A 15,576-nucleotide genomic window follows, 5' to 3' on the forward strand; every position below is an offset into this window, starting at 1 on the left:
TTTAGAGTTTCAACATAGTAACTGGTCTTTTGGCTCAGCAAGTCCATACTGACCATTGATTACCCATTCACCCTAGTTCTATGTTATCCCACTTTCTCATCCATTTCCTAACATTAGGGGCAACTTACAGAGACCAATTAACCTTCAAACCCGTATGTCATTGGGATGTGGGAGGACACCTGAGCACTCGGAGGAAACTTATGCAGTCACAGGGAGGACATGCAAACTCCACACATACAACGTCTAAGGTCAAGATTGAACCCAGGTCTTTGGCGCTGTGAGGCAGCAGCTCTACCAGTTGCGCCATTGTGCTTCCTTGGTAGAGGAAAAGACTGAATGAATATATGTAAAGACTGAATTTATATACATTTAGTCATTTAGTACACTGCAGGCAGCCAGCATCTGCTATGCAGAATAATTCGTTTTTTTTGCTGTCATTAGGTCGTGAAAATGCATGCGAGAAGACCTCTTTTATGTTCTTGCGAAAGGAACTACCAGTACGATTGGCTAATACAATGAGGGAAGTGAACTTGCTTCCTGATAACCTGCTGAGCAGGCCTTCTGTGCAGCTTGTTCAGACCTGGTAAGTAAACAATATTTGTAAAATAAAAACCTTTTATGTCAGTTTGTAGTGTGTGACAATATAACAAGATTACCGGTTTGCAAACTAATGGAAACTTAAGTATGCTGAATGGAAAATATTGTGGTTATAGTGAAGATGTGTTCTTGTATTGGTCATCTTTCTGTACCTCAGAGTAAAAATACTGCAAGCATTAATGCCGAGATTTGTAAGCATGATTTTTAGCGATTGCACCTCTAGCAAACAAACAAAACTGCAACTGCAACTGCAACTGCAACATACTACACCAGAAGCATTAGGGGTGTTAAGAGGGCACTTGTTGGAAGTGTTCAAAATTATTGTTTTTCTAATGGTGGAAGTGTTGGGAGCAAAAGAACACTTATTTTGAAAGGTAGACACAAAATGTGGGAGTAACTCAGCGAGACAGGCAGCAGTCTGAAGAAGGGTCTCGACCCGAAACGTCACCCATTCCTTCTCTCCAGAGATGCTGCCTGTCCTGCTGAGTTACTCCAGCATTTTGTGTCTACCTTCGATTTAAACCAGCATCTGTAGTTGTTTCCTACTGATTTCGAAAGGTTGTGAAAGAAGATTAAGTAGTAACAATTTAAAGAAAATGGATAAATAATAGAAGTGTAAAATTGGTAGAATCATCTACTAATGTTTCAATGGTAGATGAAGCATTTCTATTCACTTATTCAGTCCATGCCATTAGGTTGGTCATAATGATATCTGGGTTTTCACTGAAACTTTGTCTCAAATATACCAATAGAACCTTAACTGAGCTTTTAATACTGATTACCCGCTCCACCCATATTACTGGCATTGTATTTTGCCTTTCGTTATCTAGTCACAACTTGGCCACTTTCTCCATATCACATCCTCTGTTTATTTTGGTTACATTGTGCCTGCCTCAAGCTGTTTGGTTATCTCATTTGCATTAACATTGGAGATGAGATAAGCTAGAGTCAAGAGAGAGTTAAGAGTGTTCGTCATATGTACTGAAAACAGAACAATGTACTTCTTGCAGCAGTACAACAGGTTTGTAAACACAGTACTTAATAGATAAAATAATAAACAAAGAAAAAAGGTTCAATAAATTTAAAAAACCACAATCAAACGAAAACCTGAGGTCCCTAGTACAACCAAGACATTTTGTAGGTTTATGTTTGGTGTTTGTCGTGTTAAATAGCCTTCTTGTTATACTATCTCTCGTTTCCCTTTCCCCTGACTCTCAGTCTGAAGGAGAGTCTCGTCTCGAAACTACACATATTCCTTTTCTCCAGAGATACCGTCTGACCCGCTGTGTTACTCCAGGTTTTTGTGTCTATCTTTGGTTATTGGGAAGTAGCTGTGGCTGAACCTGGAAGTCAAGATTTTAAGACTCCTATAGCACCTTCCTGATGGCAGGGGTGAAATGAGAGTGTGGCCAAAGTGGTGTGCGTCCTTGATGCTGGCTGCCTTTGAGGCACTACCTCCTACAGATCCGTGTGATGGTGTGGAGGTTAGTACCTGTAATGCACTAAGTAGTGTCTACTACCTTTTGTATTCTCCTTCATTCTCGGGCTTTTGAGTAGCTGGACCAGACCGTGATGCATCCAGCCAATGTTCTCTCGACCATACTCCTGGAGAAATTTAAGAAACCATTCATCATCATACCGAATCTCCTCAGGAAGTAGAGGCTTGGATGGGCTTTATGATTGCATTAATGCGCTGGGTCTAAGACAAGTCTTCAGAGATATACCTGCCCAAGAACTTATTGTTGATTATCTCCACCACCAACCATCGATGAAGACAGATTTGTGGTTCCTTGGACATCCTCTTTTAAAGTCTACAATCAGCTCTTTGGTCTTACTGACATTGATAGCAAGATTGTTGTTCTGGCAACATTCAATCGGATCTCCCTCCTATATTCTGACTCGTCTTTATCCATAATTTGTGCAACAACAGTGGTGTTGTCAGCAAATTTTAAGATGGGGGTGGAACTGTGTCCGGTTACATAGGCATAGGTAACAGTGAGTAGAGTAGTGGACAGAGCACACAATCTTGAGGTGTCTGTACTGATGGTTATCGAGGAGGATTTGTTTTTGCCAATTCATATCGATTGTGTTCTGTAGGTGAGGAAGTCAAGGATCCAGTTGCAAAGGGTTACGCAAAGACCCAGTTCCCAATTTTGGAGGGGATGATGATCAGCACGCTATAGTCAAGCAATAGCCTGACGTATGTGTTTTTATTGTCCAAGTGGTCTGGTGCAGAGTCGAGAACCAATGAGATCGCATCCACAGTTGATCTATTGTGGCAGTAGGCAAATTGTAGTGGGTTCACGGTCTTGCGAAGGTCGTAGTTAATATGCATTAACCAACCTCTCAAAGCACTTTGTCATGACGAATATTAGAGCCCCCGGTCGGTATTCATTGAAGTAGTGAAACCACATAGATGTGACCAAGAAGACCACCCCCCCTGTCTCCACACCTCTACTTCTTTAGGAGACAGAAAATTTGACATGTCTCCAATAACTCTTTGATATTTCTATGGATGTACCATAGACAGCATACTGTTGGGTTAATCACAACCAGATTTGGCAACAGCTCTGCCCAAGACAGCAAGAAGTTGCACAGAGTCATCAATGTAGCCCGCTCGGTCCAGCACACACATCAGACTTCCCACATTGACTCCATTAACACTTCACGCTGCTTCAGAGAAATAGCCATCGCAATCAAAGACTTGTCTCGCCCTGGTCATTCCTCCTCTACTTCTTTCTGGCAAAAAGTACAGAAGGTTGAGACCACGCACCACCAGACTCAGGAACAGCTTCTTCCCCTCTGTTATCAGGCTTCTGAATGATCCTTCCATAAGCTAAGGTAATGCACTTTGCTCTATCTATTGTACTTGAGTTTGACGTGATTGTATGTATGTATTTATCTGATTGGATAGCATGTGAAACAAAGCTTTTCATTGTATCTTGGTACACATAACAATAATAAACCTAAATGTATTTAATATCCCTTCTTGTATTCCTATACGGGATATATTTAGTCTTTTTTTCACTTGCCCCTGCTGAGAAATGTTTTAATAACAATGTGTTCTACTTTACATCTTAGTTTATAGGCAGAAAATGTTTAAGACATTTAAATTGTGTTTGATTTTCACTTTTGAGATTAGTTAAATCTGCAGTGAATGTTAATTAATTCACCCGATCAGTGCTACTTTTTGTTTTAAGTAAAACATATCATATACACCTTTACTTCAGTTGACTAACATTTCTTTTTCTTTTTTTGCCACATTTACAGGTACATGCAGAGTTTTTTAGAACTGCTAGAGTTTCAAAGCAAAGGCCCTGAAGATGCTCGAGTGATGGATGAGTAAGAATCACCAATTGTTTTCTGAATACACTTTGCAGACACTTTAAGAAGTGGCCATTTATACAATTCAATATGCATATGATGACTGGTGTGACTCAAAGACAATGGCTGAAAATAACTAGCAAGTATTGTGTCTAATAGTTTTAATATATTCTTGAAGTATACAATTGCATACATTAGTGTGCTTCCATCCTGTGCTTTTTATAAATGATCTTCACTCTTTGACTTATTCACATTTTAACTCTTGTATGACAAATATATTTTCTACAATAGTTTTCTGGAATCTCTGGTTAATATCCGAAATCGACATAATGATGTTGTACCAACCATGGCTCAGGGAGTTATCGAATATAAGGAGAAGTTTGGCTTTGACCCGTTTATAAGTAGTAATATTCAATACTTTCTGGACCGTTTCTACACTAACCGAATCTCATTTAGGATGCTTATCAATCAGCATAGTAAGTACTGTGTGTGAAATGTGAAAATATGAATTGATGCATAAACTATGAAAATACAAATGGACAGTTAGATCTTGTGGCGGTTGGGGATAATATTATGTAAAAATAATGATCTATGATCTGATTAAATTAAATCTGACATTTAGTTTGTAGTTAATTGCTGAATAGCACAAATTGCTTTGTTTTGAGTTCATGCCTTTATTAGTACCCACAAACTGGTCATGGTGACCCAGAACAAAATCATCGCCAGAAATTATGAAGCCCTCTAAGGATGAATAAAATATTTATTTGATTAAAAACAAGTAATTTCCTTGTTTTTGAATTCCAGCACATTTTAGACTTCTAGTTGAGCAGGACAAACTATTCGTTATCAGTTAGAACTGGCCTAAAACAGAACAGAATATATCCATAGGTTTAGATTTCCAATGGGAGTAAGGAATTTACTCTCCAGAAAATGAATGCTTCTTGGGAATTTGTTCCAATGTAATTGAATTAGATATAAATGAAGCCTAATACAAGTCTAGGAAAGTATTAAGTAATATTGGTGTTGTTTCACAACAATGTTAATTACCAGAATAAATTGCATTCCTTTTTAATCTCACCTTTACACAGTGCTGACATTACAGTTTAATGATTTGTTTAACAAAATATATTGTAAAACATTTAGCCTAATTTATATGCGATGTGACTTATTCCAATCAACTTTACTGACAAAATAATTAAAGACGTTGTGATCTTGTGTTCTCATGGATGTTTCCTTCTCTTCATTTTTGGCAGCTCTCCTCTTTGGAGGTAACACAAACCCAGCACACCCAAAGCACATTGGAAGTATTGATCCAAATTGTAATGTTGCAGATGTTGTTAAAGGTAAGAAATCTTACAATGTACGACAGACACAACTGTGTCTGTCATTCTTGATAACAAAAATGTGTCAAATCAAGAAGCATTTAATGGGAATTTAAGTAAAGCAGCAGTCGGCTTTAAAGCCTATCAAGCCTTATCTGCTACTGCATAACATCTAGGCTGATATGATTTGGACTTGCTCCACTTTTGAGCTCGATTTCCTTAATTTCTCTATTGCCCAAAAATCAATCTATCTTAGTCTGGAATATGTTTAATAACTCTCAGCTGACAAACCCCAAGACCTTCTGAGAATCAAGCTCTCATCTTGGTTTTGAATGGAGCAGTCCCTTATTCTAAAATAGTAGTCATGAGTACTAGATTCCCTAATTAGGAGAAACGTCCTTACAGTTTGTACTCTGGCAAAACCCCTCAAAATTATTTGTTTCAATAAGGTCACCTCTCATTTTGCCAAACTGCATTAATGTATTATTATCATTTTTTTTGTAGATGCATTTGAGACTGCAAAGATGCTGTGTGAACAATATTACACAGGGTCACCAGATGTGGAGATTAATGAGTTTAATGGTAAATGGAATCTTCCAAGATTTTTACATTAGAATTAATTAATTAGAAGGCAGTTGTGAAAATCGGGCTTTATATTGATCATTGAATACATAACACAATGGCAACAATAAGTTTGGCAATGTATCAAATATAACATAGAAAGGAACAGTACCAGAACAGTCCCTTCCACCCACAATGTCTGTGCTAAACATGATGCCAAAATAAACTAAACTCATCTACCTGCAAATTATCCATCTTTCCATTTTCCTTAATTCATGTGCCTATCTAAAAGCCTCTTAAATACCACATTCATATCTACCTCCATCACCATCACTCCTGGTAGCATATTCCAGACACCCACCAGTCCCTGTTACAAAATCTTGCCCCCACATCTCCATTGAACATTGTCCCTTTTATTTTAAAACTATATCCTCTAGTTTTTGTCAATTCCATCCTAGGGTAAAAAGGTTCTGACTGTCTATGTATCTATTGTTATATACTTCTATCAGGTCTTTCTTCAACCTCCAGTATTCCAGAGAAAACAATCCATGTTTGTCCACCTCACCTTGTAGCTAATACCTTCTAATCCAGGCAGCATTCGGATAAACCTCCGGCATGCTCCCCAAAACCTTACCCTCCTGCCTATAATGGAAAAAACAAAATGTGCCATTAACATTGCTGCCAAACATGAATATTTAGTTGGTCATATGAGCTGGATTCAGCACACTGTCCACTCTTTCCACTTGCTTGCACGTGCCTTGCCCAGAAGTGGAAGGCTTACCAAATAGATTATCTGCATCCAGGAGGCATTCATGTGACATACTGTTAAAGCCCTTGCCCAGAAGTTCCAGACAGCTTTTGCCAGGAGCTGTCTCTGATGCTAAGAAATAATTAAAATTTAAAAAATAGGAAAAAAATCATGCAGATCATTGAGAAATCTAAAACAATTAATCAAATACTGCGGCTTATCTGTTGGGTACCTGACAACCATGCACCAAATAGATGTTCAGAATTCATTGCAGCTTTATTGACCATGTGGAATTAATTGGCTGTTTGAATATCCAGGTGATCTTTGTCTTGCATGGTGTTTTTTTGTTATTTCTTGATTAGTTTTTAAATGGCATTCAAAAAATGCTGTCGACAGCATGCTACAGACAGATTTTTAATGACTTGAATAGCCATCCTTCCAAAACAATCAAATAATACTTCTAAATTAACTTATGAAAGATGATTAGTGCTAGTGTTAATTCTGTTTCTCCCTCTACGTTTGCTGCCTGACCTGCTGAATATTTCTAGCATTGACAAAGTTCTATCATGTTTTGCTTCAGTTCCCTCTTTGGATAGCAAAAAAAACCTGTTTACTGTTCATTCAGAATATGACGTTTGTGAACTGAAAAGATCTGTTTGCTTGAAGAATTGTAATACATTGTTTATTGCACATGTATTAATAATTGTGCAAATAAATCTACATAACTAATGAATTTGTGGGCATATTTCAGCTAAAGCACCTACAAAGCCTATCCAAGTGGTGTACATACCCTCGCATCTCTTCCACATGTTGTTTGAATTGTTTAAAGTAAGTGGACTGTTTCTGTTTCATGATTGCTGAAGAAAGTAGCAAAATATAATTTAATTCTGGCATCTGTTGAAGTCTGAGAGATTTCCACTTTGAGACAGTTATAACTTCCTGGATAATTGTTTTAGAGCCTTAACATGACAAGAAGTTTCAATCCGATATTGGAACTTAGAATTTATAAGTAGGCACGCGAAACATAAAATTCAGTTTTAGCTTATTTTCAGCTTAGTTTTAGCTCTGATTAACTTACTTTTGCCAAATACGCTTAATCTTTTGCATCATGTATGGGTATGAGAAGAGAGCAAATTGGTCCTTCAATCTTATTCTTCTATTCGTTCAATTTGTGGCTGATCTGCATCTGTATTCGCCCACTTTGACTCAATATTGCTGCATGCTCTTGCGTGGCAAATATCTACTTCTCTGAATTATAATTAATAATTTAAATAGCATCTGCTGTTTTTCATGGAAGGGAGCTCGGGTCTTCCACCCTGGTTTTTTTCTGAAGAAGTACCTCCTGATTGGCTGGATTGGTCTGAGGTTAAAATTATATATTTTTTTACCCCTTAAGCTTCTATTCCATGAGAGCAGAAAAATAATCTCTCATTAGTTAATCCTTACATTTTGGTAATATTCTTTTCAAACTATCATTCTAAGATCAATATAATCTTTTGATGCAAAACATCCTAATATTCTGTGCCCTTTTTAAAACGGGTATCATTTCATTGTCAGCTTGATTTTTTTTATAAACCATTGCCAAATTTTTCCTTACTGGTAGCTCCAAATCCATTTGGACTCTTTTCTCAGTAGTCACCATTACAAAAAGCAGTTATTCCACGAAATAAAGATCATCTTTGAGCATAAGATGAAATTTCACACACTTTATCACTGGAATTAATATTTCTCTTTATTGACTCTGCTCAGTTTGACAAGGTTTATTACATTGATGCCTTTTTTATCTGCTTTTATTTCTATTTACCATTTGCTGCCAAATTGGTTAAATTATTTTGGGTGGAGTCGTGGGCTAAAAAACTCATTCATACACCTATTAATAACCTTGTAAATTAATCTACCCTTCCATTTTCTATCCTAAACTTGTTCAATACAAACTATGTTAGTTACTGTTAGTTACTTCCATGAACAACAAGCACACGCATAAGTAGATCCACGGGAGATAAATAGTCTGATGACAATTTATCACATACTTTAATTTGGACTAAAATAATTTTATCCTATCTTTATTCCAAGTAGGCTATTCATGTTTTTTTTCACACACTTTCTAAAGTTTGAAAGAGTACTTAGGAAACACCAGACAAAGTAAAGGTCGGTTTGAATGGCCGACATAAGAAATAGGATACGAGTGTGGCTTGCTCCCTGCAATTTAAGCTTAATTTTCAGGATAAGCATAACAATAACAAAACTGACATTTATTGTCATCCTGGAAGCATTTCCGAATAATGGCACTGTATTTTTCAATCACTTAGGCAAAGACCTCTTCCAGTTTCTTGGGGGAAATCCCTGAATCTCTGTTTGAGTGTTCCTGAAGCCCTATATTGAAAATAAAGTCTATAATTTAAAACAAAGTTTTAAAACTGAAGCCCATTAAGTACACAGTGAATTACTTTTTGAATGCTGAGATAGGCTAATGAATGACTTCTTATTTAGAGTTTGTGGGAAAGCAGCCACTACTTCTGGCACCTGGTTGGTCCCTTTTCAACAAAAAATCATGTATCAGTATCTTTTGCCTTAAGACAGGTGTTTTAAATGTAACAGCTGTTCTCAAAAGACATTTCAGTGTAAAATGTATTAAAAACAAGTCCTAAAACATATCCTCATTGACTCACCATCATGTAAATGTGACTTCCCGCTTAAGGATTGGATCAAGTAAGGTAACCGTAATTTTTATCATTTGGATATATGGAACTTTTGTTTCTAACAGAATTCAATGAGAGCTACCGTTGAACTTCATGAAGGGAGAATGGAAGGTTACCCTCCTATTAAAGCGTTGGTTACATTAGGAAAGGAGGATTTATCTATTAAGGTAAGTAGAGCAATTTTGTTATTTTATTACTATTAATCACTATTAAATACAATATAATAATTTAAATATTTTCAAATTTGAAACTTGTTTGATTACTTTATTTTTAATAGCTTTTGAATAAGAAACCTGGGATTGTAGCATAACCAGATGTCAGAAGACTTTTTTGGCTGTTTGATGGACTGTATTTGTTCTGGCGATTCATTGAGTGAGATCCTGCTGACACTTGACAGTAAATTTACCACAAACATGCCCCATTGGTGTCATGTGGTGGCAGATATTGACATATGGTTTTGTGTATTTAATCTTGATGTATATTTTGAATTCATCTCAAAATCCAACTTTAACCATGCAAGACTAGTTTTAAGTTTGCATCTGGAAACAGAATGAGAATTAATCTTTCAAGTCAATAATCTTGTCAAGTCAGAGCTTGGTAAGAGAGAGCTGCCTGACCAGTATTTCCAGCATTTTCTATCTTTATTTCAGATTTCCAGCAGTTTGATTTTTAATTTTTAGATGTAATATGCATAGTTTAAGTATAATGCACCTAGATTGCACATAGGTGGGATATTATTAATTCTTCAGTATTTTATTTTGTGATAGCCATGCAGTATGTTGGTGAGATAGCTAAGTTGTATTGAATTTAATGTTAATTGTATTCCTACTTTTGCAGATATCTGACAAAGGGGGCGGTGTTCCCCTACGGAAGATCGAGCGTCTGTTTAATTACATGTATTCAACAGCACCCAGTCCCAGTTTGGAGCCATCACGGGCAGCTCCACTGGTAGGTGCTCTGCGTACAAGGGACTACGACAATTTTTGTCATTTAAATCAAATATTTTGTTATGAATTTTATTATAATTATTTGCTGCTATTCTTTGATTCTGTATCCAGATTTCCATTGTTTTCCATTCCAAAATGCCCTTGGATACACACAAAATGCTGGAGTAACTCAGCGGGACAGGCAGCATCTCTGGAGAGAAGGAATGGGTGACGTTTCGAGTGGAGACCCTTCTTCAGTCTTCTCTCCAGAGATGCTGCCTGCCTCGCTGAGGTATTCCAGCATTTTGTGTCTATCTCCAGTGTTAACCAGCAACTGTAGTTCTTTCCTGCACCTAAATGTCCTTGGGTTGAGGGCCTATGAGGCATCGCAAAGGTTCATTGAAATTTGGTAAAAGTTCATTTCCTATTGTTATTGGAGTTAATGCATTCACGCTAAATTCCTAAAGACCTCCATCTTTATCTAATATTGAATTCTTAGATTATATACTCAATCCATTTGAAAATGTTTAAATGACTCAAGACAACTCTTTAAAGTTTGGAATACTATATAGGTTGCTCTGTTTTTATTGTTTTTATGTGGTAAGTATCTAAGAGCCAGTTCAGGATTTTATCAAATTTGACTTATTTGAAATATTGAACTGTGACGATTAATTGATTATTTGTGGATTCAATTGGCCCCTGTTATTTCTATTAACTGGAGACAATGCTTATTTAAATCAATCTATCCCTATTATTTAAGCTCTTAAAATTCTGGACAACAACCTTCCTTTCTACCTCAATTTGCCTGTTCCAGCAGTGTATTTTATGGACATAACCTTATAATTTATCTGTGTTGAACCAGTTTAACAATATATTTTAAATAAGAGATTTTACTTAATCAGACGTTTATTTGATTTGTTCTTTTATTCTTTCAAGAAACCTTACCCAAATTATCAATTTTCTTCAATTGTAAATTATTTTTGCCAACATTTATTATACTATTCATCTCAACATCTTCTCTGATTGAGGCACTGCCTAGTTTCCTTGTTCATAATGTAAAGTTCTTTTCCCCGTGACTAGTTATAGAGTGTAAACCAGTTTATGGCATCTTAAACATGTGCAACAGTTTATACCAGAGGAATTAATAATAATTGACAAACCAGGAGCAGTCACTGGATAGTCAGTTTAAATTGATCTCATTTAACCAAATGAAATGTAATCAATCAATTTGTTCTTTGATGCTTTGGCAGTTAAACAATTGTAATTCTGCATATTATTAATCATTACAGACATTTTCTAGTTATATGTGAAGTTCGTTTCAATATCCAATTTCATAAAAATTTATTTCGTAAACCTTTATTCAAAATAGTTTCCTGAAACATTCTTGTCCATCTTATGTGCAAAATCTGTGTTTCAAGTTTTAATGCCTTTTGCATAACAAAGGCCAACTTAAAAATATACAATATCGCTGATCAATAAAGTGCTCTCTAATTTTCCTGATCAGTAAAAGTCCAAGACTCATATTACAACTTAAAAAAGAGTGCCAATTTAGATGTAATTTTTCATATCATACAGACAAATATATCTGAATTCAAATTTGTGGTATCAATAGACAATAGACAATAGACAATAGGTGCAGGAGTAGGCCATTCAGCCCTTCGAGCCAGCACCGCCATTCAATGCGATCATGGCTGATCACTCTCAATCAGTACCCCGTTCCTGCCTTCTCCCCATACCCCCTGTGGCCCCTTGTTCTGGACTCCCCCAACATTGGGAACATGTTTCCTGCCTCTAATGTGTCCAATCCCCTAATTATCTTATATGTTTCAATAAGATCCCCCCTCATCCTTCTAAATTCCAGTGTATCCTTAAACAAACATCAGCTAAACTAATTAATGACATTTTAGATAAAGAGGACAGCATTTTAGAATTTAATTCCTTTTTAGCCCAATCAACATTTACTTTCATTTGGCTAACATTAATTTGTAAAATTGTGATCCTCCCCCTTGACCAACATGACCAATGTTCATTTAAGGTTCCCCCTCTTAAAGGGTTGCAGAAAAAAAATTCTTATTCCAAATTGTCCTACCTGTTATTGATTATTGTCTCATATAAGTTTGACATTATAATGGTACTCTTCATGCTAAAATGAGGTTTGGTTGATCTTCTGTAGGCTGGTTTTGGATATGGCTTGCCAATCTCCCGCCTGTATGCTCGATATTTTCAAGGGGACCTCAAACTGTATTCCATGGAAGGTCTGGGCACAGATGCAGTCATCTATCTAAAGGTATCTTTCAGTAGCAATGAAGGAGAATTCAAGATTGGGATAGTAAAGGCTGTGTTCAGAATACCTACATTAAGCTATTTATTTCTGCCTGTAGTTTTAAATCATTTTTTGTAAAAATAAAATTGATTGAATTTGCACACTGGCAATCCATGGAATAAGACTTCGTCATTCAGAACATAAAGAGGCAAAGTTGATGTGAGAAAAGAAAATTCTTCCTTGGTTATGGTATAATACCACATTCAAGTCTCACACAACTGCACTGCAATTTGCCTGTTATAATAACCAACATGATTTGCATTCAAGTGTATTCATCTTATGGAATTTGTCAACAGATGTTGACATCAAAAGTTAAGTTCTCTATCTTGCCAATTTTGCTGCATAATGTTGAATTGTACACATTCTGATTTTAATTATCATTTAGAGAAATGCTGACTAAAACTATCGTTGATGGTAAATTGTAGGAATTTCCAAGGCAATCTTCTTGTCTTAAAAAAAACAGAATAGCGCATTTTTGTTTATGGGATGGCCAGGTGGACATATCTAACATAATATTTAAATGTTATTGAATGTAGAAAAGAAGCCTGCTTAAAATAATCATGAACTAATCACAAGTTAACATATGAAAAGGGGAAAGAAATTGTGCATTTATATAGCAACTTTCAGATAATGAAAAAGTCCCAGAGTGCATCTTAGCCAGTTTAAAATGATAATGGTAACCACAGTTGTAATTTAGGGAAATACAGAAGCCATTTTGCATACTTTCAGTCTGCACATATGGTAGTGTGGTAATTGATTGAAAAATCTACTTTTTCTTTAAGTGATATTGGTTATGGTGTTAATATGAAGCAAAGCATTTTCCCCCCTCCACCATCCTCAATCTCGAGCCATAGTTGACATCTGCCGTATAAAATTTGCTCTTTCTAACATTGAAGATTTGTAATTGATTTTTAAATTGTTGGATTTTTTTCTAGGCCCTGTCAAGTGAATCTTTTGAACGACTTCCTGTTTTCAACAAATCAGCCTGGCGACATTACCAAACCAGTCCAGAAGCAGATGACTGGAGTAATCCCAGGAGTGAACCTAGAGATGCCTCTAAGTACAAGGCCAACCGGTAATCCTGTTCCACCTGCAACCTGGTGACCAGTATTCTGATTTTGGTTCCACTTTAGAAACCCAAGTTTTGCGTGTTTTATCTTTGTTCCATCAACAGCTGATGACCAGGACATGGTTTCTCTAGTTACTGCTGACGTCTCATTCTGGAGCTCCAATCGGCACACAGTCAGTAGAAAGGAGGAGTAATTCAAATGCGGTTTTGCACTTTAGACTGAATTAGTTTTTAAAAAGAAATTGTAATGTAGATTTTTTTTTTGCCATTCTGTGGTATCATTCTATGGTAAATGTATTTTGTAGAGACTTAATCTGGAGTATTGGAAAATGGAAAAGGAATCTTCAAAGATACATAACGATAATTGGAGTAATTCTCCAAATTAATCTTTTTTAAATAGTAAATATTATTTCAGTAAAGTAACATAGACTAAGATAAAGTATGTAGGTAATTTGATTTTATTAACAATAGCAAATGTAATTGAAATTCATGACTGGCTCTTAAGCTGTTTCATTGTCAGCTAAGAATTTTGCTTTATTTTAACTGTTAAATCCCACAAATTTTAATCTGTAATACTTGTTTCAAGAAATTGGTGGGTCTGTGAACAATTATGACTCTTATGGCCATCTTTCGCTATTAAGACTTCCAAGATGTTGAGCACTGGATCTTTCAGCTTTGAGAGCATTTTGGTCACCCTGGGCTGGATAGTTGTGGCGGAACTCTTCTTGCTAAAAGTTCTAAGAATTTTTTTGTGTCATTATCCTGGAGGGTTTAAATCAAGTTACATGGAGGTAGAATTAATTGTTACTGATACAATTTTTCTTAAGTAAAAAAGCAACTGAGGTAAACATTCAGTTTAGGGATAGAGAAATAGTGATACTTGATTGGATATTTGTCAACTTTGGTTCTCTTCTCTTCCAAAAGCAAAATTCTGATATGTGTACAAGAGTTGGTCATTTCAAAGCTGCCAGTTTCAAGCTTCTGCCAAAATTGCATATAACTCCAGGAAGTATTTTCTGAAAGACCAAGACAGTCTTTTAAAATATATATAAACATAGCACAAAAAGTAAGGAAATTTGTGTTTGGTAGATTATTTCTTTGTTGTAACAATGATTCTTGGCAATAAATCTTATACCGTTGGAAAGCCTGTTTATTTCCCTTTTAAATGGTGCCACATTTGTAAGGAACATGCATTTGTGGGATGAGCAACAGAGCTGAGTATATGGGTTGCGCCCATGAAAAATTTGCCAAATCTTCTCTGCCAATGCCAAACAGCTTATTCTGCTGTTGCTATTGACTCTTGTTTTGAGCTTCTGGTACCCCCAGGTGCTGACAATCAGGTGCCTGATTGGCAGCATCTGTGAGCATGGGCCCTGCTACAGTGGTCAGTAGGTGTCTGCTCCAAGAATCGGCATGCCACGTTTGACTGATCTGGATAGGGCCCGTGCGATAGGGCAACTTCAAGCTGGTGTTCCGCAAAACCAAGTTGCGGCATTATTTGGAGTGAGCCCTAGTACCATCTCCAAAGTGAAGGCCAAGTTCCATATAACGGGGGATGTCAGAGACAGGCCGCGAAGTGGGCATCCCAAGAAGACGACACCCGAAGAAGACCGTTTCCTCACCCTGTCAGCACATAGGAACCGTAGGCTGTCTTCTACAGATTTACAGTCAAGGTTTGCAGGATGATATGGCCGACGGCTCTCTGCCCAGACAATTCGGAACAGACTGCACGCAGCCGATCTCCGGTCTCATAGGGCTGCCAGGAGGCCTGCCATGACTGCCCTTCACCGTCAGGCCCGTTTGCGCTGGTGTCGGCAACACGTGCACTGGAACCTGAACATGTGGAGGAACGTTATGTTCAGCGATGAGTCCAGATTCTGCCTACGGCAGTTGGATCATAGGGTCAAAGTGTGGAGAAGACGCGGAGAACGCTATGCTGATTGCTGCACCGATAGAGTAACATCTTTTGGCGGAGGCAGTGTGATGGTGTGGGGCGGCATCTCCCTC

General features: G+C 36.9%; 1 protein-coding gene across 2 annotated transcripts in view; it reads left to right on the forward strand.

The window, feature by feature from the left end:
• pdk3a (pyruvate dehydrogenase kinase, isozyme 3a) overlaps positions 1-14,703 on the forward strand; it is a 31,548-nt gene extending 16,845 nt beyond the window's left edge. Inside the window, exons 2-11 of one of the 2 annotated variants that reach the window (XM_078409138.1) lie at positions 442-583; positions 3,868-3,939; positions 4,213-4,397; positions 5,175-5,264; positions 5,748-5,825; positions 7,304-7,380; positions 9,317-9,418; positions 10,089-10,199; positions 12,351-12,464; positions 13,436-14,703. In XM_078409138.1, coding sequence (XP_078265264.1) covers positions 442-583; positions 3,868-3,939; positions 4,213-4,397; positions 5,175-5,264; positions 5,748-5,825; positions 7,304-7,380; positions 9,317-9,418; positions 10,089-10,199; positions 12,351-12,464; positions 13,436-13,579 — 1,115 coding nt within the window. In that variant the 3' untranslated portion in view covers positions 13,580-14,703. The remainder of the gene's footprint in view (positions 1-441; positions 584-3,867; positions 3,940-4,212; positions 4,398-5,174; positions 5,265-5,747; positions 5,826-7,303; positions 7,381-9,316; positions 9,419-10,088; positions 10,200-12,350; positions 12,465-13,435) is intronic. The other variant, XM_078409137.1, reaches the window with a different exon arrangement.
• The last annotated feature ends 873 nt before the right edge of the window (positions 14,704-15,576 follow it).

This window comes from Rhinoraja longicauda, chromosome 12 (assembly GCF_053455715.1).
Source record: "Rhinoraja longicauda isolate Sanriku21f chromosome 12, sRhiLon1.1, whole genome shotgun sequence".
NCBI lineage: Eukaryota > Metazoa > Chordata > Chondrichthyes > Rajiformes > Arhynchobatidae > Rhinoraja > Rhinoraja longicauda.